Genomic DNA, 25,967 nt, shown 5'->3' on the forward strand with positions numbered 1-25,967 from the left:
TTGTAACCCTAAGGAAAAAATACTCTATTTTACTAATAATCAATGAATTATAAGTTGACGTGCTTATTTTTTTTCTTCCAAGTTTTTATTTAAATTCTGGTTAGTGGGCAGTCCGGATGGCTCAGCAGTTTAGCGCCGCCTTTAGCCCAGGGTGTGATCCTGGAGACCCAGGATCGAGTCCCACATCAGGCTCCCTGCATGGAGCCTGCTTCTCCCTCTGCCTGTGTCTCTGCCTCTCTCTCTCTCTCTCTCTCTTCTCTCTCTCTCTCTGTGTCTCTCACGAATAAATAAATAAAATATTTTTAAAAATTCCGGTTAGTCAACATACAGTGTAATATTAGTGTCAGGTGTAGAATTTTTTTTAATTTTATGCTTTTAAAAAAAATTTATTCATTCATGAGAGACACAGAGAAGCAGGTTCCACGCAGGGAGCCCAATGTGGGACTCGATCCCCGGTCTCCAGGATCAGACCCTGGGCTGAAGGCGGCGCTAAACCGCTGAGCCACCCAGGCTGCCCTCAGGTGTAGAATTTAGTGATTTATCACTTACATGTAACACTCAATTCTCACCATAACAGTTACCCTTCTTTTTTTTTTTTTTTTTTAAGATTTTATTTATTTATTCATGAGAGACACAGAGAGAGAGGCAGACACAGGCAGAGGGAGAAGCAGGCTCTATGCAGGGAGCCTGACGTGGGACTCAATCCTGGGACTCCAGGATCACACCCTGGGCTGAAGGCGGTGCTAAACCGCTGAGCCACCTGGGCTGCCCAACAAGTTCCCTTCTTATTTCCCCCACCCACTTCCCTCCATCAACCCTCAGTTCTCCACAGTTAAGAGTCTCATGGCTTGCTTCCCTCTTTTTTCTTCCCTTCCCCTATGTTCATCTGTTTTGTTTCTTAAATTCCACATACAAGTGAAATCATATGGTATTTGTCTTTCTCTGACTTATTTTGCTTAGTATAATCTCCATTCATGTCATTGCAAGATTTCATTCTTTTTTATGACTGAGTAATTGTGCATTCCACATGATACATGCACCACATTTTCTTTATCCATTCATCAGTTGATGGACACTTGGGCTGTTTCCATAGTTTGGCTGTTTAAGTTTTGTTTTGCTTTGTTCTGTTTTTTTTTTTTTTTTTTTTTTTTTTTTGAGAGATAGAGTCTTCACTTAAGAGAGTACAAGCAGGAGGGAAGGACAGAGAGAGAGGAATAAGCAGGCACCATGCTAGACAGGAGCTGGGTCCCAGCACCCTGGGATCATGACCCGAGTCAAAGGCAGATGCTTAACCTACTGAGGTGCCCAGGTGCCCCTTGCCTATTGTTTACAAATTGACATGCCAGGCGGCTACAGAGTGACACCCAGTATGATGAGTGTCAAGAGAACACTACATACTACCTGTGGAATATAGAGTAGCTCACCCTTTGTGGTGTGAAATTTAGTGGTATATACCAAAAGTCTTAAAAAGTTAAAAAAAAAAAAAAGTTAACATACTTTTTCTCCCAACTATTTAATTTCTGGGAATTTATACTTTAGACATGATTATGTGCAAGAGGATAGATAGAAAGTTATACACAGAGGAATTGTTTGTGTTGTGACAAAACTGGGAATAAACTGGATGAGTAACAACTAGGAATTGGTGAATATATTTTGTAGCAGCATAAGTATTTAAGACTTACATTCCCAAAATCTTTTAGAGACTTTCCTGTAGATTAATGGCAAGTATGGGCATGACCCTTGAAGTTTAGAAATAAGGCTCAGTGGTTACAAATGATGTTGTAGATTAATAATTTAGTAACATGGAAATATGTAACTGAGTAATAAGCAAAGCAGTTCACAAAATAATATTGTCTCTTTTTTATAAAAAATATACAAACATACACAGACATAAATGTGAAGTACTACGTCCCCAATTCTAGCCATGTTGTGTAGTTGGATTGTGAGTGATTATTATTATTATTATTATTATTATTATTGGCTTATTGACATTTTTTGATTTGCTACAAGGGAACAGGTGATGACTTGTGAAGAATAAGTAAAAGAAAGGAGGGTGGAGAAGAGGGCAGGGTGCCTTTTTTATAGCTTGTTTGAATTGTGGTTGATTGCTCCCTAGGTCAAGTTTGCCAGAGATTCTGGTTCTGATGGGCACAGTGTTAGTTCCCGGGATTCTGCGGCCCCTTCTCCCATACCAGGTGCTGACGGCCTCTCTACTGACCCTGTTGTATCACCACCCACATCGGTGCCTTTCAAATCAGGGTAAGATCCTGGTGTTGTATCATGCTCTTTCATTGTCCATGAAAATGATCCTTAGAGGGGTTCAGAAATCAGGATAGTTGAAAACTAAAATAATTTTAAATAATTGGGGAAAAAAAAAGGAGAGAAATGGGGAAAATACTAGCATCAAGATTTTTCTGACAGAGGATTAACATTCATAGTCTTTAAAAGCACTAACTTGGATGTTTATGAATACCTGCTGAACTCTGGAAGAAAATTGGGTAAAAGGCATAACCATAAAATATATATCTAAGGGAAAACATGTAAATAATAAGAATTTAAATGGAAAATCATTCATTTTCACCAGCTTTCAGAGACTAATGCAGACTGAAGAATGATTAAAATTCTGTTTCACACCCATTGAATTGGCAAATGTTTTCAAAACAATTTGTTTATCCAGTATATTTGGGACTTAAGATTATAGATTTGGGATTTTCTTTTTTTACCTCAGCCTATGTCCTACTTGGTTTCAGGGAGCCAGCCCTTCGTGTCAAATCTAACTCCCTCAGTGAACAGCTTACAGTAAATACAGTGAGTATACAAGTCTGTCTCCCTCACCCCCTGTCTGCTGAAAAGGTTTTGTGTGCCTAGGGGTAGGGTAGGTTAGAGACCAGAAAAACCACAGCTACTTTATTAATTTCCCCTTACTTGGGAGTTAGCATAAATTAGGTGGCTTCTATGTGGGCAAACCTGGGTTCAAATCTTTATTCTTGTAAACTTGCAGCCTTGAGAAACTTATGTAACTTTTTTGATCCTCTGCTTCTTTATGATTAAAATGGAAATAAATAATTCCCACAACCCCTTTTATGAGGTTCTTGTGATATGTTCACAAAGCACTGTAATCAGTCTACTGGGCATCCCGGGTGGCTCAGCGGTTTAGCGCCGCCTTCAGCCCAGGGTGTGATCCTAGAGACCCAGGATCAAGTCCCATGTTAGGCTCCCTGCATGGAGCCTGCTTCTCCCTCTTCCTGTGTTTCTGCCTCTCTCTCTCTTTCTCTCTCTCTCTCTGTGTCTCTCATGAATAGGTAAATAAAATTTAAAAAAAAATCAGAGCCTACATAAAGTATGACTTCATTAAGCAAGAAGATTTTTACACGTAAGAGATACTTATGATGTTTGAATGAAGTAATGTGTGTGGAGATTCTAGTATAGTGTCTGGCATACTGTAAGAGCTCAATTAACATTAGCTCTTTTTATTATCATGATTACTGCTAACACTACATACCTTCACACTTTCATTCTCTTAGATCAGTTCTGCACTAATTCACCAACTAGTTAACTTTGAGCTGGTTACTGAGCCTCTGTGTTTCCCTAACTGTAAGACAAGAAGACTGGCATACAGTTATAGTAAGATTTGGATTTGAATGCCATTGGGAGCATGTACACTGTACTTTGCTGCTGCTGCCCTGCCTGGTCCAGGAAGGCATTTGAGTTTGCTGCATGATCCTGAGATGAAAGCCCTGTGGCCTTCACCTACCTATCCTGTTGGGAAATAGGATAATTGCATGGAGTGAAATTGGTGATTACTTTCTCTCCAGCCCTAGTTTACTTGTTTATATTCAGCCCAAAGCAGGAATTATTAAGCAAGTAATTGATCTGGTATGTGGAAAAATTAATCTCTGAAACCCAGAAGATTAAACCAAAGAATTAAAATTTAAAAAGTATAACCTCAGATCTGTGAACAGTCATGAAAATCATTTAGTATTGGATTTATGATACTTTCTAAACTGAGCTACTTTTGTCACCTATTTCTAAGCTTCAGTCACTTCCAGCAGACTAGTGGTCTCCATTTTTTAAATTTTTTGTCTTTTTGCAGTTTTTTTTTTTTTAGTTGAAGCAAACTCAACCATTTTTTTTCTTTTTACATTGTTTTATTTATTTATTTATTAAGGATTTTATTTATTTATTCATGAGAGACACAACACACGGCGGGGGGGAGGGGGGGCGGGGAGAGACACAGGCAGAGGGAGAAGCAGGCTCCATGCAGGGAACCCGATGTGGGATTTGATCCTGTGATCCTGTGTTTCCAGGATCACACCCTGGGCTAAAGGCGGTGCTAAACCGCTGAGCCACTGGGGCTGCCCCTATTTTTTATTTTGAATAGGTAATTACATTCATATGGTACAATTATCAAAACAATATAACAAAGTCGACATTGAAAGGGCTCACTCCCATGCCTATCCCTGTGTATGCCATCCCATCTCACTCTCCTTTTAGGTAACTGCCTTTATTAGTTCTATAATATATCCTTTCAGTTTCTTAATGCAGATGAAAGCAGATAGGAATGTATATTTTATTTCTCCACCTTTTCAAAAAAAATAATGTAGTATATATATTACCTACCATGCTTTCTACGTATTACAGTATATATTTTTTTTTGTTTTTTTGTTTTTTAATAAGGGCGCCTAGCTCTCTCTTTTTTTTTTAAGATTTTATTTATTTATTCATGAGAGACAGAGAGAGTGTGAGAGGCAAAGACACAGGCAGAGGGAGAAGCAGGCTCCATGCAGGGAGCCTGATGCGGGTCTCGATCCTGAGTCTCCAGGATCACGCCCCAGACCAAAGGCAGCGCTAAACCGCTGAGCCACCCGGGCTGCCCCATATTACAGTATATTTAACAGTATCTTTCCATGTTAGTATATAGAAAACTGCTTCTTTTTTATCTCTGAATTGCAGTATGCCATTGTGTGGTATGGTTTATATAGTTAGTCCTCTTTTGATGAACCCAGCTTTCTTTGATTATGTGCTTCCAGTCAGTCAAGAAAAAATGAGCACACATTCCTAGTGTATGTATCTATTTACAAATTACATACGTAAAGTACTGTCCATCCCTGTAAACAAGCTTAATGTCTTACATTTAGCTTAAAAATAATTCAAAAATGGAAGTTATGATCATCTCTATTTTTTTTTTAAGATTTATTTAAGAGAGAGAGAGCACGTGCTTATGCAGGTGTGGGGAGGGGTAGAGGGAAAGACTCTTTTAGCAGATTCCTTGCTGAGCACAGAGCCTAACATGGGGGCTCGATCTCACAACCTATGAGATCATGACCTGAGCCAAAATCAGGAGTCGACGCTTAACTGACTGAGCCACTTACGTGCCCCATGACCATCTCTTTTTATACGCAATAAATCATTGTGTACATCCTCAGGTTTATGTACTCTCCACTCTGAAGACTGCGCTTTGGACCAGTTAATGGATACAGAGCCTTCTAGCACAGGAGCCAGTGTGTAGTCAATGCCAAGTCAGAGTTAAATGAACCTGAATTTGGAACAAAGAGCTCCTCTTTCCTTCTTTCCCCAAATCACTCCTGAATATCTGCTGAATTGCTCCCAGGATTTTCAGAGAGTACTGTCATTTAAATGCCTCCCTCCCTTGATCTGTAAAATGAGAATTATGCCTGGTGGGGAGACTCGATTGAAATGAAGTAATGCATATGGAACCACTTTGTCCATTCCAACATATAGGGGATTATTTTTACTGTTGTTATTAATTGTTACCCACATATGCATGTTCGCAAGAAATCTTTAATTCTCATTTTGTAGAAGAAATGGTTTTAAATCGATTCAGCAGGGGGACTTGTTGAAGGGTTTGATATAAGAGCCAAAGACAGAGCTAAAGTAGTGAGCCTTGATTATAATGAGTTTTGTGACTTCCTCTTTTTAGAATCCTGATACAGTCAAAGCCAAGTTGATCTCTCGAATGGCTAAAATGGGTCAGCCCATGCTGCCCATCCTTCCACCACAGCTGGATTCTAATGATTCAGAAATCGAGGTATGACTCCCGGGCTGTGTTAAAATGAATACTGCAGACATTTCTACCTTGTGTTCTTTTGGTTAGGATTACTACTTGTTCTGCCTGTAACCCAGAATCATATAGAAAGCTTGTATCCAAAATAGTACAGGTTGGTATTGGTACATGTGTTTCTACTGTCACACTAGCACTTCTCGTGAAAAATGGAAGGAATCCCATACATCTGCCACAAGAACAGGGAAGTTTTAAGTAATCCATATAGTCTTCTACTAGAATCTCGACTCTCAGTAAAAATCACACTTTAGGCAGTGTGGTGCCTAACCCACAAAAGATGTTCAATTCATACTGGTTGGTTGAATGTTTAGCTTCTCTTGAGAGACATTGGTCTTCCCACGGATGTTACCTGTTACTAAAGATCACACTGTTGTGTCTTTAGGCTTTGTATACGTGTGATTATTTTGAAGTTCAAGGCTTTGTGATGAAATCTATCATTTTTTTCTCTTTGTTTTTTGCTTTTGACATTATGTTTATAAAGCCTTCTCACTTTCAGATATTATAAACATCACTGTTTTCTAAAAATATTATTGTTTCATATTTAGATCTAAAATTTTAATCCATCTGGAATTTGGTGTATGATATGAAGTAGTCCAGTTCTAAGATAGTTCTTTTCCCATTGGTTCTTTTATTTATTTTTTTTTAATTTTTATTTTTTTATTTATCATAGTCACACAGAGAGAGAGGGAGAGAGAGAGAGAGAGGCAGAGACATAGGCAGAGGGAGAAGCAGGCTCTATGCACTGGGAGCCGACGTGGGATTCGATCCCTGGTCTCCAGGATCGCGCCCTGGGCCAAAGGCAGGCGCTAAACCGCTGCGCCACCCAGGGATCCCCCCATTGGTTCTTTTATTGAGTAAAATCATCCTTTCTCAGTTGAATTGAAGCACTTAACAGATTAACAGAGATTGATTCTTAGGAATCTTTGATGTAAAACAAAGCAAAGATGATGCTCTTGAAAAAAATCTTCCAGCATAGGCTTTATTTTACATAATTTTGTTTTATTTCTTTCTGGAAAAGCTCTAAGTAGATTTAACATTTTAAAGGGGGATAGGACTTTTGGGGCTTCTTGTTATTGATTCTTGTTGATTTTTAGCTGGTTCTGGAAATGAAATTTGAATAAGGTAATACTGTTATTAAAAATTTTAAGTGCTACTTCCTCATTGTAGAATGATGTAAATTACAAGGAAAGAAAAATATATTTAACAAAAAATACATTCTTCTTTACATATTATTGCTTTGTAACCTGATTTTTTAACTTAATGTTATATCAAACATTTATGTTAATATCAGTATGAATAATGTAAACAATATAATTAACATAAATAAAGCATTATTTCCTTTAAAGACAACTCAGCAGCACTCTGTTAAATTAATTTATCATAGTTCCTTTCATTCTGTTGTTTAACATTTAGGTGGATTTAGAGCTGCAGTGATATAAAACTGGCATACTTGTCCATAAATGCATAATACATTTTTGAGATGATATCAAGGAGAAGTCCTAAAGTGAAAGAATGTCAGAGATTTTGGCCTTTGAACTGTAGGTTAGCAGATCACAGTTACTGTATATTGTGCCCCAAGTTTTTCTTTCTTTTCCATGTATGAATTGGGAAGATATTTATAGGACAACTTTGTTTAGAATCATAGTAGGGACCAACAGTGCTGTGATTTTTATGAAAAGAAAAAATGGAGAAAAAACACTCTAAAACCACTTTATCCAAAAAGCATGGTAATGAGGTGCAACTACTCTGTCAGTTCTTCAGTGAGTACCTTGAGGTCTATGGAGATAATTTGGCAGAAAAGAAGAGGCTGCACTGTTGGCTGGGTTTCCTTGCAAGAGACCCTTCTTCTGTGGGAGCAGAATAGATCAGGTTTAAGGTAGCTGCTGGTTTGGAAAATGATACATTCTGGAGAGCAGTCACTTTATCAACTTGGGTCAATAAAACATTGACAACTTAGAATGTTTGAGGAACTAATGATATTTATTTGGTAGGATTTATAGGGAGAAGGGATCTCCCCACAGCCCACACCCTAATCTCTTGCCTTTCCTTCCTCTTCTTTGCCTAAAAGCAGTGGCTGTCAGCAGGTTTAGGGTAGACAGTCAACCTCAGTCTCCAGTTAAGGACCCACATACATAGTCACCAAAACGCTTGTTCCTGTTTCAGGATGTGAACGCTCTGCGAGGAGCTACACAGCCCATGGCAGCTCCATCCATGCAGCCCTCTCTCCAGCCAGCACATCCAGTGATACCACAGATGACCACACAAGGTAAGGGGCTTCTCTGGCTCTGCAGCCTGGAACTGAGTCAGCACCAGAGTTATCATATCATTCCTGTTCCGTAAATTGTTGGGCTGCATTGTTTTAGTACTTAGAACTGGACTAGAGTGTAAAACATGTCAGTTTGTCCCTGGGTAGGAAGTTTTCAGCCCTGGAGATGGATTTGGTCTGCATGTTTTGTCTTCTGTGTGGCATTGCCAGTTTCGGAAGTGTGCACTCAGCTAATGAGACACTTCTCTATGTGTAATTGTGCACTTCTGTCAGCTGATGGAACTGGGTCTGAGTAGTATGTGCCCAAGAACCCCAGGTCCCTTCTACTAGCCCATCCCTGAGACTTCAGGGAGTAGATGGGGCAAGTGGTCCAGTCTGAGGCATGTTGCAGTGTGTAAGGTTCTAGTCTAAACCTTTGTGAGGAAACTGAGGTGAATAACAGTGAAAACTTGTTGCTTTATCATAGCACCTCAGCCATCTGTTTCTGGGCTCCAGGTGCCCTCTTCTGCCTTAATGCAAGTTACATCTCTCGACTCCCACTCCGCTGGGTCTGGAAATGCCCAGTCCTTTCAGGTAATGACATTTTTAAACCACATCAGTTACAGCCTGTAATTTATTAGGTTCTAGTCCGTCTCTTTTCTCCTTCCTGCACAATTTGTGCAGTAGCAGTTCCCCAGATAAGAATCTGTCCTTTCCCCCTTCCTGAATCACCGCAATGTCATCTCTAAACCAGACCAGGATTACCTACCTTATAGGTTGTGGTAAAGCCGAATTGCAAGAACAGGCAAAGCACCTGGTACAAGGCCTGGCACATGGTAAAGGCCCAGTTATTTCCTTTTGTTTGCACACATGGCTCCATGAGGGATAGATACACAAGTCCTTGGTGTTCTTGTCTGCCAGCTGCTGATAGGCTAAGATTCTGCAGTGTGCAGAGCAGAATGGTTGTAGGTTGAGGGTGTATGGAAAATACAGCTGAGGGATCCCTGGGTGGCGCAGCGGTTTGGCACCTGCCTTTGGCCCAGGGCGCGATCCTGGAGACCCGGGATCGAATCCCACATCAGGCTCCCGGTGCATGGAGCCTGCTTCTCCCTCTGCCTGTGTCTCTGCCCCTCTCTCTCTCTCTCTCTGTGACTATCATAAATAAATAAAAATTAAAAAAAAAAAAAAAAAAGGAAAATACAGCTGAACTCTGTTGTTTAGTTATCCTCCAAAAAGGATCTCTTAAAGTAGGGTTTTTTTTTTTTTTTTTTTTAAGATTTTATTTATTTATTCATGAGAGACAGAGGCAGAAACACAGGCAGAGGGAGAAGCAGGCTCCATGCAGGGAGCCCGACGTGGGACTCGATCTCAGGTCTCCAGGATCATGCCCTGGGCCAAAGGCGGTGCCAAACCGCTGGGCCACCGGGGCTGGCTGGTTTTTTTCTGTTTTCACAGAAGGTAGTGGCAGCAATCTGTCTGTTTCTACTGATTGTCAGGCTAGTGCTTCTGTCCTGACACATTTGGTAGAGAAAACATACTCCCACACTCCCTTACTTCTGTGGTGATTCTTAGTGGAAAGGTGGGAGTGCTGGTGAGTGGGCTATGCCCCATTGGGACAAAGTATATTAGAATTAAAAAAAGTTCCAACCTTGCCCTCTCCCCACTCATTAGTGGAAAGTTTTATCCTATAGACTAAGTTTTTTGTTTTTTGTTTGTTTTTAAATAATGGATGGATATGAGCTGAATTTCCTTGTCTCAAGGAAGAATGATCATCATTGTTTAAATGAAAGCTCCTGATTATTGAGCATTTACTATCTGCCAGGCACGTAACTTACCAGCTGTGAGGAACTTTACCTATATATCACTTCCATCTAGTCCACACAATGGCCCTGAGTGGCGTGTTACTATTTTCATATTATAGTTGAGGTTCAGGGGAACATGAAAGCTCTTGGTCACAAGAACATCAGAATCTCACAGGGGAGAGGCATCCTTTGGAGACTCGTGGAGTTTGGAGTTACTTTGGAATTTCAATGAACACCTGTCCTTTGGCCACAATGGAAACTCAGCTGAGTCTCTTTAGATGTACAGTTTCTTAGACCATCAAAAGGCCCAGTGGCTGGGGACTGAATACCTGCTTACTTAAATTGTAGTGCCAGAGCACAGGGGAGCAACCTGAGACACCCTTCCCTCACTCTTTGGGTAGGACTTCAGTGACTGGGCCCCCTAGATGACACAGAATTCTGCTGCAGTGCCTACCCAGTACCAAACCCAGTCTCCTCTGTCTCAAGCTTTAATAAGTTTGCATCTCCTTCCAGCTTCATCTCTTTATTCCATCAAAGACAGATTAAGCAGAAGAGAGAGCCGTGAATATAACTTGGCATTTTCTCAGCCCTATGCAGGTATGCAAGCCTATGCTTATCCCCACACATCAGCTGTCACCTCCCAGCTGCAGCCCGCCCGGCCCCTGTACCCCATTCCACTCTCGCAGTCTCATTTTCAAGGTAGGCAGTGGGCCCTGAGTGTCTCGTCTCCTGCTCTTGCTGTGCTCTTCTTCCCACTCCCTTTTCATTTTCACTCCAGTAGATCTCTGCTTTATTTTGAAGCAGCTTTGTTGAGGTCTGATTTACATATCGTACAATTCACTCTCTTTGGGTGTATAATTCAAGGATTTTTAAAGCAAGTTTACAGAGTTGTGCAACCTTCACCACAATCTAATTTTAGAACGTTTACAACATCCACCAAAACTCTTCATGCCCGTTTTGTTTTGTTTCTTGAATTTTCTCCTGCCAGCCCTTTTCCATTGCTCTGTCAGAGTGGCTCTGTAGAGTTTTTGGAAAACAGTAAGAGAGTGAAATGTTGGAGGAAATGGGGAGAAAGCGTGGTGACCGGGTGTTCAGTATCTCATAGGAAAGCTACTTTGTGAAAAATTTTAAATTATGAAATATATGCTTTTATTTAAAAAGTCAACACAAAAGAATATAAAATGAAAAGTTACTGTCCTCCATTATAAATACCCCCGACCATAGGAAACTGTTGTTAACAGTTACTTGGGTAAATTTTCAGGTATTTTTTCATGTATGTAACAAGTGTGCATAAAAAGCACACTAGTATAAAAAACTAAAACAAAATGTAATTTTGTATTAAAAAGCAAACTAAATAGCTGGCATGCTGTCCTACCTTCTTATTCTGCAGCTTGTCTTTGGTTTTAGGACAGTGGTAGAAAGGAGCCAGTGTATATCCTACACTTTATGGTCCCAGCATGGAAAGGGTTTCATGGATGCTACCTTTGTCTGGAAACCCTGCCCCACCTCCATCTAGGAAACCATCAAATCTATCATCTCCTCTGTGAAGTCTTCCATGTTACCATCCCTTCTTCCTCTCCTCTCACAGACATAACTGTGTATATGTGTCATCAATGAGTTAATCTTGCTTTTCTTTCTGTTCCTTTTGTACCTTGTACATGGTCTTATTTGCACTTAAATGCACTCTGTCGTAATGATCTGTTTACATGTGAGTCTCCCCCCCAGACTGTGAGCTTACCAAGGGCAGGAACCAGGTTTCATTCACTGCTGAATTCCTGGTATCTGGTACAATAGCTGGCATGCACTTGGATGAGCTGTTAGTGCTATGGCAGACCAAAGTGGCCATCCTTGTGCCCTTGGACCAGACTGTATCTCTTGATGCATTTTGCAGGAGCATAACTTACTTACTGTTAGCTTTGGAGCCCTTTTGTCCTGAGAGTAGGAATCACCTACAGCATTTCCTGCTATTTGGAATGTCAATTTCTTTCTTTCCTCTGCCTAAAGAGCTATTGGCTTTTCCTCATACGGTATCCTCTGCTCCAGTTTCGTAAGGTGGTTTTGGCTTATGTCTCTTCAGGATCTGGTGACATGGCTTCATTTCTCATGACTGAAGCCCGGCAGCATAACACAGAAATTCGAATGGCAGTCAGCAAAGTGGCTGATAAAATGGATCATCTCATGACAAAGGTGAATGAGTCAGGGTTGGGGCTTTGTTGAAAGTAAGGAATTGAATAGGGGATACAAACAGCAAATAGGATTATAGGTAAACTCTTCCTTGGTTTCCTGTATTTTTAGTAGTTAGTAGTAATTTCCCTGGAGAGTAGTTTTTATTTTGGAATTCATTTGGCAGGAGAAAACTCTAGCTTATGTTAGAAATGATCTCAGAAACTTGTTAGGCCCTTCCAAAAAGTGGTCAGATCTTGGGTGAATTCTATTTTTCCATTTAAAAATTTCTCTCAAAGTCTTTCTATCCCTGCTTTTGTAGGTCGAAGAGTTACAGAAGCACAGTGCTGGCAATTCCCTGATGCTTCCCAGCATGTCAGTCACAATGGAAACAAGCATGATTATGAGCAATATCCAACGAATTATTCAGGTAGGAGGGATTGAGAAGAGAACACAGCCTGGAGGTCTTGCTCCCTTCTCTCCCAGAATGTGCTAACCTCTAAAACCTCTCCTCCACAGACAGCATATGATCAGTACTATTGGGGAATTCTGGAAAATCCATTCATTATGGCCTAATATGGTCCAAGGGACTTATCACTATAGAGTCACAAGGAAACATTTTATTTTATTTTTTTTTTTTAATTTTTTTTAATTTATTTATGATAGTCACACAGAGAGAGAGAGAGAGTGGCAGAGACATAGGCAGAGGGAGAAGAAGGCTCCATGCACCGGGAGCCCGATGTGGGATTCGATCCCGGGTCTCCAGGATCGCGCCCTGGGCCAAAGGCAGGCGCTAAACCGCTGCGCCACCCAGGGATCCCACAAGGAAACATTTTAGAATGTTGCTTCATTTTATGGCCATTTATATGTCTAATCTATTGGGTGTAGTGATTTGTATCCATCAGGTATGATTTGATGTTTTAAATATTTATGTGGACATAAGTTTAGTTTTTTATCTCAAAATTTATAGCAGTGTCACCTGTCAGTTCAAGTTGATTCCCTTATATCTGGCACTTTTCTCATAAAAACTGAAGTCATACATCTATTTTGAATTTAGGAAAATGAAAGATTGAAGCAAGAGATCCTCGAAAAGAGCAGTCGGATAGAAGAACAGAATGACAAGATTAGTGAACTAATTGAACGAAATCAGAGGTAATGACAGATAAGGGGCACTGGCTAGGATGGACTAAGGGTTTTATTTGTAAATGACCAAGTTAGATAAATATTTTTTTAGGGTAGTTTATGGAAACTGCTGCTATTTCTGTTTCTTGCCTGTCATGTGAATTATTGTTTGTTTTTTGAGAGCGTTTTGGTAGAAGAAACACAGTGGGCTGTAATGTTAGGCAAACCTGTGTTCAAATCCCAGCTCTGCTTCTCTTTTGTTATGTGGCTTTGGGTGTTCCTCCTGGCCCTTGTTTCTTCACCTGTGAAGTGGTGTTAATACTTAGAACACTTAGAAAATACTGTCAACTGTTCTCTCTTCTGTGTGGGCTATTTCATCAACAGGAATGTCACTGATTTCTGTATAAAACCCAAACACTGTGTAATTTTTCTAGATCCTTCTGAAGATTTTGGTGAAGGGGGAGGTGCTCAGGGGAACATGTCTTAGCAAATAGCATTTCACTTAGTATCATTCTTCCATACCTCTCTTTTCTAGTGTGTCTCGTCTCCCACATGGTGGCAGGGGTGGAATGGGGTGGAAGGGGGAGGTGGGGGGAGAAGTGCTTTCTTCTCCCCTCTCCTCTTTCCTCCATCATTCCTCTGCACCACACATACTTCCAGTTCCTTTTCTCTTCATTATGCAAAGCAATTAACCTCTGGCCCAGGTTCCTACTTCCAAACTTGATGGCTGCAGATCTAAGAAAAACAAAATGCTTTCAGACTGGGTTTTTTTGAAGGTATAGAGCAATGTTGTGAGGACTGAATGTGCATTGGTTGTGTCTGGTATACATTCAGCGCTTGACAAATGTCTCTTCCCCTATTTCACAGGTATGTTGAGCAGAGTAACCTGATGATGGAGAAGAGGAACAACTCACTTCAAACAGCCACAGAAAACACACAGGCAAGAGTATTGCATGCTGAACAAGAGAAGGTAAAGTAACCAGGGAGGGTAAAGCCCATCAGGATATGTAGAGTAAGGAGCTGTCATGTGTATGTACGTATTTATCCATCTGCTTTTCAGCAAAAACTTGCCATCATTGGGAACAGAACTAGAAAGCTTCTAACAGATTTTACTATATCTATCATCCAGATTTCTGTTTTATAGGATGCTTTGCAATGAGTTGATTCAAAAACTATAACTCGGGATCCCTGGGTGGCACAGCGGTTTGGCGCCTGTCTTTGGCCCGGGGCGCGATCCTGGAGACCCGGGATCGAATCCCACGTCGGGCTCCCGGTGCATGGAGCCTGCTTCTCCCTCTGCCTGTGTCTCTGCTTCTCTCTCTCTCACTGTGTGCCTATCGTAAATAAATAAAAAAAAATTAAAAAAAAAAAAAAAAAAAAAAAAAAAAAAAAAAACTATAACTCATCTAAGTAATTTGATTAAGGTGAAGATTACATTGTTTATTAGCAAATGAAATTTATTCTCTTGACACAATCACAGAAAATTTCTCTTATAGGGGTGCCTGGGTGGCTCAGTTGGTTCAGCGTCTGTCTTCGGCTCAGGTCATGATCCCGGGGTCCTGGGATGGAGCCCCCACATCAGGCTCCCTGCTCAGTGGGGAGCCTGCTTCTCCCCCTCCCTCTCCCTTTGCTGCTCCCTCTGTTAGTACTATCTCTCTGTCAAATAAATAAATAAAATCTTTTTTTTTTTAAGATTTTATTTATTCATGAGAGACAGAGGGACAGAGACAGAGACACAGGCAGAGGGAGGAGCAGGCTCTATGTAGGGAGCCCCTGACGTGGGACTCAATCCTGGGTCTCCAGGATCAGGCCCTGGGCTGAAGGCGGCGCTAAACCGCTGAGCCACCCGGGCTGCCCTTTTTTTTTAATGTCCAAAAAATAAAATTCCTATTATGTCATGTAACAAACACTTTAGTGAAATTTAAGATTAGTTTATTCCTTCATCTGCATCTGCAAGAGCGTTTTAAGGTACTGCTGTCTGGCTTCAGTCGGTTCAGAATTAGGCATTTTGACCTGTTCCTGGAGTCGCTGTAAGGAAGACTCTAGTGGGCCTTGGGCTGGGCTGACGCTGACTCTCGCTGCCCCCATCGTTGCTCCAGAGACACTGTTGATCTGGAGTGGAGTCCTTCTGGTTTGGGCTCCTGCTCCTCAGCTAGAGCTCTTGACCTATCCATCTGCTGTTATCTCAAAGGTTTAAGAAATCATTTATGCTTTGAATTTTTCCTGAAAACTTGAGTGCAATGTATCTCATAACCTGTGGAGTTTACTCACTTTCTCATAGTCCAGTAATGTTGAGGATTTCTGACTCATGCTGTTATTGTTTGTGTTCTCTTTGTTGTAGTGTCTAGGGAAGAAATATCTCTGACCCCTTATCCTCCGATGACTAGTGCCTTGCCCTGCATAGCCCTGTCCCAACTTGACCCCGATCCTTTCTCACAGTTACTTCCCACCATCCCTTGTTTGTTATGACTGACTCCTTGGGCCTGGATCAAGGTCAGCAGTCTATGACATTGGCACCACTGAACACTACTGGAGTCACTTCACTTCACTGTCCATTAACCATACTTTTTACTATTTCCTTTTCTCTACTTTTTTTTTTTTTTTAAGATTTTATTTATTTATGAGAGACACAGAGAGAGAGAGAAAGAGAGAGAGGCAGAGACATAAGCAGAGAGAGAAGCAGCTCCCTGCAGGGAGCCCAGTGCGGGACTCAATTCTAGGACCCTGGGATCATGCCCTGAGCCAGAGGCAGATGCTCAACTACTGAGCCACCCAGGCATCTCTCTTTCCTCTTTTATTTTCTCTCTCCTATACTCTTTCTCTTCTCTTCTTTTCTCTTCCCTTTTCTTTCCTTTTTTTTTCCTTTTCTTCTTTCTCCATAGGCCTGGCATGGACACCCAAATATATTGCTTGGTTGAGTTCTTAGACCTGTTATTCAGGTCTAGCATGATTACTAAAACTTGTTCTAGATCAGTGGTTCCCACACACTAGTCTGACTGCCTCAAGGTCACTTGAGGTGCTTGACTAAAAATACATATTCCTAAGCTTCACCTTGAGATTCTAATTCAGCAATATCTAGCCGAAGGCTGAATCTGAACTTTTCAAAAGTTCCTTTTGATTCTGATACACAGCCAGCCAGGACTCACTGCTCTTTGTTAGTGGTTTCTTTTGCTACAGTCTCTGGATGGGGCAGCTAGGAGCCTTTGTTTTTAGGAACTTCACCATGTGATTCTCATGTTGAGTATCAGTGGGGGGAGGGTGGGTGTGTTCCAATAAAATTTTATTTACAAAAATAGGCAGTAGGCCAGTTTGGCCTATGGGTCAGAGTTTGCCAACCCCATGAGTTAGCTTATTAATCCACTCACATGATTCATTTTTTATAAAGATTTATTTATTTTATTTTATTTATTTATTTTATTTATTTATGATAGTCACAGAGAGAGAGAGAGAGAGGCAGAGACATAGGCAGAGGGAGAAGCAGGCTCCATGCACCGGGAGCCCGATGTGGGATTCGATCCCGGGTCTCCAGGATCGCGCCCTGGGCCAAAGGCAGGCACTAAACCGCTGCGCCACCCAGGGATCCCAGATTTATTTATTTTAGAGAGAGCGCACACCTGCACCAGCAGGGGGAGGGGCAGAAGAAGAGGGAAAGAATCTCGGGCAGATGCCCCACTGAGTGTGGAGCTCAACTTGGGGCTCAATTTCACAACTCTGAGACCATGACCTGAGCCAAAATCAAGAGTCAGATGCTCAACCGACTGAGCCACCCAGGTGCCCCATATTGATACACAGAAATGGTTGGCATGGTGCCTGGCACCTGCAGATGCTCTGTCTATAATAGCCCAAAGAGCAGTAATCACAACAGAACAACTCCGATCTGCTAAATCACCATCAGATCCCAGGCACCGTGCTTTCCACACATCTGTCTCAGAGCATCCCCTGGGCTGAGTAGCACTATGCTTGATGAGCCAGGTAGCAAGTACCACACACCTTGCTTGGCTGCTTTGATTTCAGTGAAACTTTTCAAGGCTTGACAACCTCCTCCCCCTTTCCTTTTGCTCCACTTCTTTCTTAACAGTCATCCCTGTGAGGGCTCTCCCTCTATAAGGGAGATCACCAAGGTTCTTTCATCCCTGGAGGCAGCTCTCTGCCCTCAAACGCAGCTCAAAGTTTTGGCTGAGCACTCAGTGAACATTCAGTGAATGGAATTCTTTATTTTTCTCTGTAACAGGGTTAGTATTTCCACATAAAACCCTGGACTAACGGAAGAGTTGTCAGAAGTCACCTGATCTGACCTTGTTTCACAGAGGGTAAACTGTGGCCCAGAGAGAGTAAGTGGCTTGCTCAGGGCCTCACTTCCAGTCAGCTGTGTCCTTTTTCCTTTGGTCAAATGGCCATAGGGCAGCTCGGGTTGCTCAGTGGTTTGGCACCGCCTTTGGCCTGGGGCATGATCCTGGAGACCTGTCAGGCTGCCTGCATGGAGCCTGCTTCTCCCTCTGCCTGTCTCTGCCTCTCTCTCTCTGTGTCTCTCATGAATAAATAAGTAAAATCTTAAAAAAAAAACCAAAAAAAAAAAAATGGCCATTTTGCTTTGATACCATTTTCCTGCTTCTGACTTGAATGTTCCTTTTTACTTTTTTTCTGAATTTTTGGTCCTCCCTGCCTTTACTTTCCCATTACTCGTCCCTTTGCTGTTTTCTTTGTGCACAGATGTGTGTTTGGCTGAGAGTATTACTTATCAAGCTTCTAATTGGCCTTTCCAAATAATGCCCAAAGTCACCTTTTACTCTGCTTGTCCTTTGGTGAGAAAGGGACAACCCATCCTACTGCCTCCCCTTCAGTGAGCTCCAGCCCCTCCAGTGGTCTTAGTTGCTGCAAGGCCTTTATGAGAGGCTCTCGATCTGATATTTGTGAACTCTCGAGCTAAGGACAGATACGAAGCTCTCTGGGTACTATGTGAGCTCAGGTCCCATCAGGCCACATGTGCCAGGACGGTGACTAAAACTTTAATTCTACATGGAGCAGATGAAAACTCCTCTTCCGTCTGGAAGTTCTAGCTGCCATTGTCCTCTGTGTTTAACAGGTAAAAACCCAAGGCTACTGAATAGCAAAAATAAGTATCTTAGAGCTCATTCCAAAGGTCGCCTACCGTTAGAAAAAAATTTTCCAGATGCATCCAGAAGTAGTAAGGAAGACTTTATTCAAGGCTGTTACAGTAGAAGAGTTAAATTGGGCTTCACTCCAAATTCAGTAAGGGCAGATGGCTAAGGAGCGGAGTGAGGGGTCAGTGCTGAAAAATTATTCAGAGGAGACCTCATGGGTAGGGAGATTCTTGAGGTCACTTTTGACCTCATAGGATTCTTCTAATTGACTAGCCAAGGACTGGGATAGCAAAGGTCGAAGATGAAGAACTTGTTCAGATATCAGGGAGAGGGGTTCTTTGTAAATGGACATAGCAGGATTCTTAAAACTAGGCTGGGCAGGCTACGGACAGGATGGGAGGCCAAGGTCAGGGGCTCAGAGGAACATGACTAAAGTTTGGTCAAAGAGAGGGTTTGTCAGTAGACTCTCAGATACTCATTCACAGCCTGTTTCTTTTTATTTTATATATACTTTTTTGTTTTTATTTTTGTTTTTTTTTTGTTTTTTTTAAGATTTCACTTGTTTATTCATGAGAGACACAGAGGCAGAAACACAGGCAGAGGGAGAATCAGGCTCCCCGTGGGGAGCCCGATGCGGGACTCAATCCCAGGACCCTGGGATCACGACCTGAACCAAAGGCAAACACTCAACCACTGAGCTTTTCCCAGGCACCCCCCTTTATATATTTTTTTATTTTGCTTTATATCCTTTACCTTTAGAAGAGCCAGAATACCATATTTTAAATGGAAAGGCTTTGGAAAGTTTAAATCTGCAGGGGCACAGTGAATAGCATAAGAAGGGACAAGGGATAGTAAAAAAAGTGGATGACTATAAATGCACGGTAAGTAGAATAGCATAGGAGGAGTCATGAGAGTAGCAGCATAATAGTATAGAGAGATGGCCCAACCCCACAAATACTTTGCTGTCCAAAAAGTCAAGATGGGTCACCAGTGGAAAACCATTCACTGCGTTTCTTGTCCTCTTATTTCTCCTCATTTTTATGGGAGCACGTCAGATCAGGTGATGAGGATGTGGTATTTGTCACTTGTTTACCGTTCCATTTTTTTTGGCCGTCCTCTTAATCATCACCTTTACTACACAGATTATCATTAGAGGGTTCTCCAGGGGAGTCATTGTGTTTTCATCAGATGGTACTTGAGAGGATATAGCTTCTGTGAGGCCAGGACAGGGCACCATTTACAATAAGTGGCACATGAGAAAACAGAAGTGTTGACATCTTTTGTAAGCTCTGTTCTTCCAAGAACCCCACCCCAGACCAAACTCAGGTGGCTGAGTTTTCCATCATACTTCCACTAGGGAGAAACAGCAGACTCAGATGTACGTTGGTTGCTATTGAAGGCATTCAATTTAAATTTCAAAATCCTTTTCTTATGAAAAAAAAAAATACACGTTTATTCTAGGAAAGTTAGAAAATGACAGGAATACTGTTTCTCAGGTATCACATTGGTAACACTGTATCATCATTCTCGGTAGTTGCATACAAGATGCACGTATCGTAATTTGCTTAATCAAGCTCATTTTCCAGCATTTTATTTTTCATTCTTTTGCAACTATAAACAATCTGCATTAAACATCTTGTAGCAAAAGTTGTGTAAGTTTGCACAGTTCTTCCCAAGGACAGATTAATGTAAGAGAATTCCTGGGTCAGAGATTTGGCACGTTTTGAAGGCTTGATTTTGGCTTCATGCAGGTTAAGAGGCCTGACCTCCCTTCCGACCAGTTTAGTCAGCATAGAGTGTGTGAGGTTGGGTCATCACTTGGAGACAAGGGACACCCATGTGTGAAGTGGCATCGTACTTTGTCATACTATTCAGGCCAAGGTGACAGAAGAGTTAGCAGCCGCCACTGCTCAAGTCTCTTGTCTGCAGCTGAAAGTAACCGCTCACCAAAAGAAAGAAACAGAGCTACAGATGGAGCTGACAGAAAGCCTGAAAGGGACAGAGCTCCTTAGGGGCCAGCTCGCCAAACTGCAGGCAGAGCTTTCAGGTATGTCCTTGGTGGAGGGGCTGGGACGCTCACCATTTAAACCCAAGGAATGAAACTGAGGGGCACCTGGCTGCCTCAGTCAGTGGGGCATGTGACTCTTGATCTTGGGATTGTGAGTTCAAGCCCCACAGTGGGATAGAGTTTAATTTAAAAAAAGAAAAAAGAAACACTGTCCTTCCTCCCCATGCATTTGGCTTAATGCTCATCAAGTTTGAAGGGCTGAGGCAAAAATGAAAGCAGGTCAGTATAAACCTACATGATTGGTTGACAAAGGATACTGAAGGACTGGCTGTTCATCTGGAGTTGATCAGTGACCACTTTCCCCCTTTTTGGGCGAGTATTGCCCTCAGTATCTTTGGTACTTGTGTTTGGCTCCTGGGCCCAGAAGAATTTAATGTGTTCCTGTAACTCGTGACTCGGTGGAAATTTAAGAAAGAAGTGCTTCTTGTAGCCGCAACCCAGAGGGTGGATTCCAACCCTTCAGCTTGGCACTTGAGGCCCCTCCAGCTTGGCTTACTTCCTCTTATATTGCTCAATTCACTTGGCTCTGGACATAACCACTCTGCTGCAGCTTTAGGCCATCCTATGGTTCTGATCTGTTTATCCATGCTCTTCTCTGGACTTGGTGTGCCCACTGTCACCAATATTTGCCTCCAATTCTCCAAAATCTACTCTTTCAGAAACTTCCTTGTTTTTTTCCTAGAACATTTAATCTCCTTTAGAATTCTTTACCTCTGAGTATGTTGTTATGACCATTATCAGAGTTAGCCTTGAAATAGCACTATTTTCATGTCTGCATTCCCTTCTAGACTCTAAGCCTCTGGAGGACAAGGATGGTATCTTGGTCATTTTAGCAAAGTCCTTTCCTCCAAGTTAGCCTGAGTTCAGTGCCTAACATAAAGGTGCTGCTCAAGACATAGGGACTTGAAGAGTAGATGTATGAAAACCAGCATGTTGATTCATGTATCTCCATGTAGAGACACAAGTGTGGAAGACACAGATGGGACCAGGGGGCAGCAGCAGAATTGGGAAGAAGCAAAGTTTGCTTGCCTGAAAAGAGCTAAACACACTGATGTCAGTCGGTAGGGTGGTAGCTTGAGGAGAAACCCTTTCCCTTTTAGAGCATCACATGGGTGCACCTGAGGAACAGTCTTAGATTCGAATGTCGTACAGGTAACTTCTTTTTTGCTCTTGTGAAGCACCATATGGGTCTCAAAAGTTTTCCATACAAATTTAATTTTGATGCATTACATTTTAATGAAATATTCCAAGTAGCTTTATTTGAGCATTTATTTGGTGTTTTAAAAGGAAAGTCTTGGTAGAATGTCCCAGCTCCCAAGAAGGATGGAAGTATTTCACTGAGGTGTTGAGACAGGTCCTGAGCTGATGGCTAAATAAAGATCTGTTTAGTGTGTTGAGGCAGTGGTTGAAATGGGATTGTGGCCATGATACCTTTCGAAAGTGGTTTTGGACAGCTTGAAACGTTTCTTTTTCATTTTGTGTGGAGAAGGTGACACACATAATGGCCGTGAACGTGGGTTGCTGGGGAGTTGATTCATGACATGGTAGGCCTTTCCCTGGTCAGTGAGGGGTGCTGAAAGGAGTGAGGAGAAGACGCTCACGTGATCGGGCTGGGAGCCCGCAGGGTGCGGCCTGGGAGGAGCAGCTGGGATGCCAGGTGCCTCTGCAGCACTGGTTCTTCAACCAGTCACCCTGCCATTACACCCAGAGCTCCAGGAAACCTCAGAGCAAGCACAGTCCAGATTCAAAAGTGAAAAGCAAAGCCGGAGACAACTGGAGCTCAAGGTGACATCCCTGGAGGAGGAGCTGGCTGATCTTCGAGCCGAGAAGGAATCTCTGGAAAAGGTAAGTTCTATGCCTGAAGTTTCTCAGTTAGACCCAAGTGGCCAGGCTTAAGTGTTGAATAGACATTTTTACTTTCCTTTTAAAAATTACAAGAGTGGGGACGCCTGGGTGGCTCAGTGGTTGAGCATCTGCCTTCGGCCCAGGACATGATCCCAGAATCCTAGGATCAAGTCCCACATTGGGCTCCCTACAGGAAGCCTGCTTTTCCCTCTGTCTCTCTGCCTCTCTCTGTGTGTCTCTCATGAATAAATAAATAAAATCTTAAAAAAAAAATTTACAAGAGTGGAATCCCTGGGTGGCTCAGCAGTTTAGGGCCGCCTTTGGCCCAGGGCATGATCCTGGGGTCCTGGGATCGAGTCCCGCATTGGGCTCCCTGGGTGGAGCCTGCTTCTCCCTCTGCCTGTGTCTCCGCCTCTCTCTGTGTGTCTTTCATGAATGAATAAATAAAATCTTAAAAAAATCACAAGAGCATGTGCTCATTGTAACAAGTACAAATAATGCTGAAAAGTATGAAATAAATGAAATTTATCTTTTTTCCTCTCAATCTCAAGCATTAGAGATGACAACTATAAATAATGTACGATTATCCCTGCAGTTTATTTTCTGTGTGTATAAAATAGACATATATATATGTGTGCATACATATATGTACACTGATCATTTTTAAACTGTAATAGGGTCATGTGTAACACTTTTTTTTTTTTTTTAACATCGTGGACATAGTACAATTAAGTGTGAGAACTTTTTGGGATGTCTGACTGGTTCATTTGATAGAGCATGCACCTGTTGATCTCGGGGTCATGAGTTCAGGCCCCATGTTGGGTGTAGAGAATGCTTAAAAATAAAATCTTTTTAAAAAATGAATAAAAACTCTCATTTTTTTAACTACAGCACAGTATTCTAGTCTCTTGTCAGGTTACACTGGAACTTATTTACCTACTGATGGTTATTTATGTTTCTATTTTTCCAGTTTCAAGCACTGCTGTGAACATCCTTGTACTATATGACTATTATTTACAAATTCATTTGAGCATTCCATACAATGAATTGCTTGAATTAGAATTGCTAGATCATAGGCAATGCTTTACATCTACATTTTTAAAATGATTCTCCCTCTGACCCTCCCCCCTGCTCGTGCTCTCTCTGGTGCTGTCTCCCTCTCAAAGGAATAAATAAAAAATCTTAAAAAAAAAATACATATTGCCAGATTATCTTCAAAGAAGAATATGTTGGCTTACACTTCCAGCACTGTGTGAGCAAGTCCGTATCTCTATATTTTGTCCAACTCTGCATATGTCAGTTTTTCTAATCTTTATAGCCTGATAGGTGAAATATGCTGTCTTATTTTTTTTTTGCTGTCTTATTTTAATATATATTTTTGTTAATAGTGAAGCTTTCATATATTTAATACCTATTTGTGTTTATTTTGTAAATTCTTTGTAATGTCCTTTGTCTTCTTTTCTATTGTAATATTTGATTCATAAACATTACTAAGGATGTTAATCCTTTGTCACTCATAGATGTCACAAATATCACTTATTATTTTCAGTATCTGTTGTATTAAAATTTTAAGCCTAAACAAGCCCCATTGAACAAAGTGGGAATATTTCTTTCTCTCTGTTCTGGAACAGTTTATTTTTATTTATTTTTTAAGATTTCATTTATTTACTTAGCAGGCAGGGGGAGGGGCAGAAGGAGAGGAAGAGAGAGAATCTCAAGCAGACTCCAGGCTGAGCACAAGCCTGATGTGGAGCTTGATCCCACGACTCTGAGATCATGACCTGAGCCGAAATCAAGAGTTGGACATTTAACCAACTGAACTACCCAGGTGCCCCTGGAACAGTTTAAATATGAAAGAAGAAACTTTCTGAGATTTCTGTAAAACTCCAGTGAAGCTTTTGTGGTCTTGTGCCTTTTTAGGGGGTAAATCTTGGTCTACATTTTCTGTCCCTCAGCTGACAATGTCCCTCAGCAGCTGAGAATGATAAATATAGAAGGAAAATTAAACATTGAATTGTTCCAGAAGGACCCAGCCAGCTCAAAAACTACCATCACTGTCACCATCTGCATTTATCCTCTGTGAAACAGCTAGAGCTGATGATGGTTCTCTTATTCCTAAGAACCTCTCTGAAAGGAAAAAGAAGTCAGCTCAAGAGCGCTGTCAGGCTGAGGAGGAGATTGATGAAATCCGCAAGTCCTACCAGGAGGAACTGGACAAGCTTCGGCAGCTCTTGAAAAAGGCTCGGGTGTCCACAGACCAAGCAGCTGCAGAGCAGGTATCAGGAACCTGAAGCACTTTGGAAACATGCCTTTAGGCACATTATTGTCCTTGGAAAAAAAGGGATTCCAAACATCATAAAACCAGAGTCCTCAACCAGCAGACACCATCCTTCAGGCACATTATTGTCCTTGAAGAGAAGGAATTTATTTAGGTAATCAGGCAGGGAGACCAGGGACAGTGGCAGGACACACCTGGATCTCTAGTTCATAAGAGGCCTTTGACAGAGGCCTTTTTCCTCCTAAGTTCATAAATTCATACTTATGTGTATCTGTTTAATTGTTGAGTGAATTGGTGTAGTCTCCTCTGGGAATTTTGAAAAAACGGTTTCATCGGAACCTGTAAAGAGGGCCCAGACTCTGAAAAAGATCACATTATGGCCCTATTCTCTAGCAGCTGTCTAGACAGTCACCCCTTAACTGGTTGGAGTAGCTTTTAGAATCCTGATCAGCAATGATATCTGTGTACCTACATTTAAGAAGTACGTTTACTTTCAGAGTAATCAAGGTCTTTCAGGTAGTTGTGTCCCTATTAAATCTGGGCTGTTGGCTTATTCTTTTTTGCCTTATGAAAGATGGGCTTCGCTAGATGCAACTGCCTCCCCACCCACCCCAGGATATGGTGATGACATTCTCTTGGCAGCTGTCTCTCGTGCAGGCTGAGCTGCAGACCCAGTGGGAAGCAAAATGTGAACACCTGCTGGCCTCTGCCAAAGATGAGCACCAGCAGCAATACCAGGAGGTTTGTGCGCAGAGAGATGCCAACCAGCAGAAGCTCCTCCACCTTCAGGAAAAGGTAGTTTTCCCTAGGCCAGACAGCCCAGTTAACTGAGGCAGACAGGTTGAGTCTTACAAATCCTTCTGAACCTAAAATATGTTAATAGCTTGAAAACCAAACCATGCTTGTGCAGCTCTCCAGTTTATCAGTAATCTTTCACATATTGATTTTGGGAAGACAGGTCCGTGACCTAGAAAAAGCAAAAGCAACAATAGTGTTCTGGAATATGTATAATTCCACTATTTGATCATTTATGAAGCAAATACTTACTGAATACCAGTTGTAGTCTAGATACTGTGTTAGAAAAAGGGTTTACTCTGCCTTCAAGCATCTCACAGTCAAGAAAGTGAGACAGAAACAAAGATAAGTATTAAGGGCTATGAGGCCCAGAAGAGGAAGTGCCTGAGGGAGCAGGGCCCAGAAGGCCCCATAACCTTGGTGAGAAGTGAGGTGTGGAAGGTGGCTGAATGCCGCAGGCAGAGG

At 41.8% G+C, this 25,967-nt stretch overlaps 1 protein-coding gene across 12 annotated transcripts in view; it reads left to right on the plus strand.

Moving 5' to 3' along the window:
• FKBP15 (FKBP prolyl isomerase family member 15) overlaps positions 1-25,967 on the plus strand; it is a 58,062-nt gene that overhangs the window by 25,675 nt on the left and 6,420 nt on the right. For 6 of the 12 annotated variants that reach the window (XM_026002786.2, XM_026002790.2, XM_072727647.1 and 3 more), the window contains 14 exons: positions 2,117-2,259; positions 2,751-2,808; positions 5,942-6,049; positions 8,246-8,348; positions 8,815-8,921; positions 10,717-10,828; positions 12,207-12,316; positions 12,615-12,722; positions 13,350-13,444; positions 14,282-14,384; positions 20,392-20,563; positions 22,293-22,429; positions 24,550-24,705; positions 25,350-25,502. In XM_026002786.2, the coding sequence (XP_025858571.1) occupies positions 2,117-2,259; positions 2,751-2,808; positions 5,942-6,049; positions 8,246-8,348; positions 8,815-8,921; positions 10,717-10,828; positions 12,207-12,316; positions 12,615-12,722; positions 13,350-13,444; positions 14,282-14,384; positions 20,392-20,563; positions 22,293-22,429; positions 24,550-24,705; positions 25,350-25,502 (1,665 nt within the window). The remainder of the gene's footprint in view (positions 1-2,116; positions 2,260-2,750; positions 2,809-5,941; positions 6,050-8,245; positions 8,349-8,814; positions 8,922-10,716; positions 10,829-12,206; positions 12,317-12,614; positions 12,723-13,349; positions 13,445-14,281; positions 14,385-20,391; positions 20,564-22,292; positions 22,430-24,549; positions 24,706-25,349; positions 25,503-25,967) is intronic. The other 6 variants (XM_072727654.1, XM_072727649.1, XM_072727648.1 and 3 more) reach the window with 3 other exon arrangements.

This window comes from Vulpes vulpes, chromosome 12 (genome assembly GCF_048418805.1).
Source record: "Vulpes vulpes isolate BD-2025 chromosome 12, VulVul3, whole genome shotgun sequence".
Lineage (NCBI taxonomy): Eukaryota > Metazoa > Chordata > Mammalia > Carnivora > Canidae > Vulpes > Vulpes vulpes.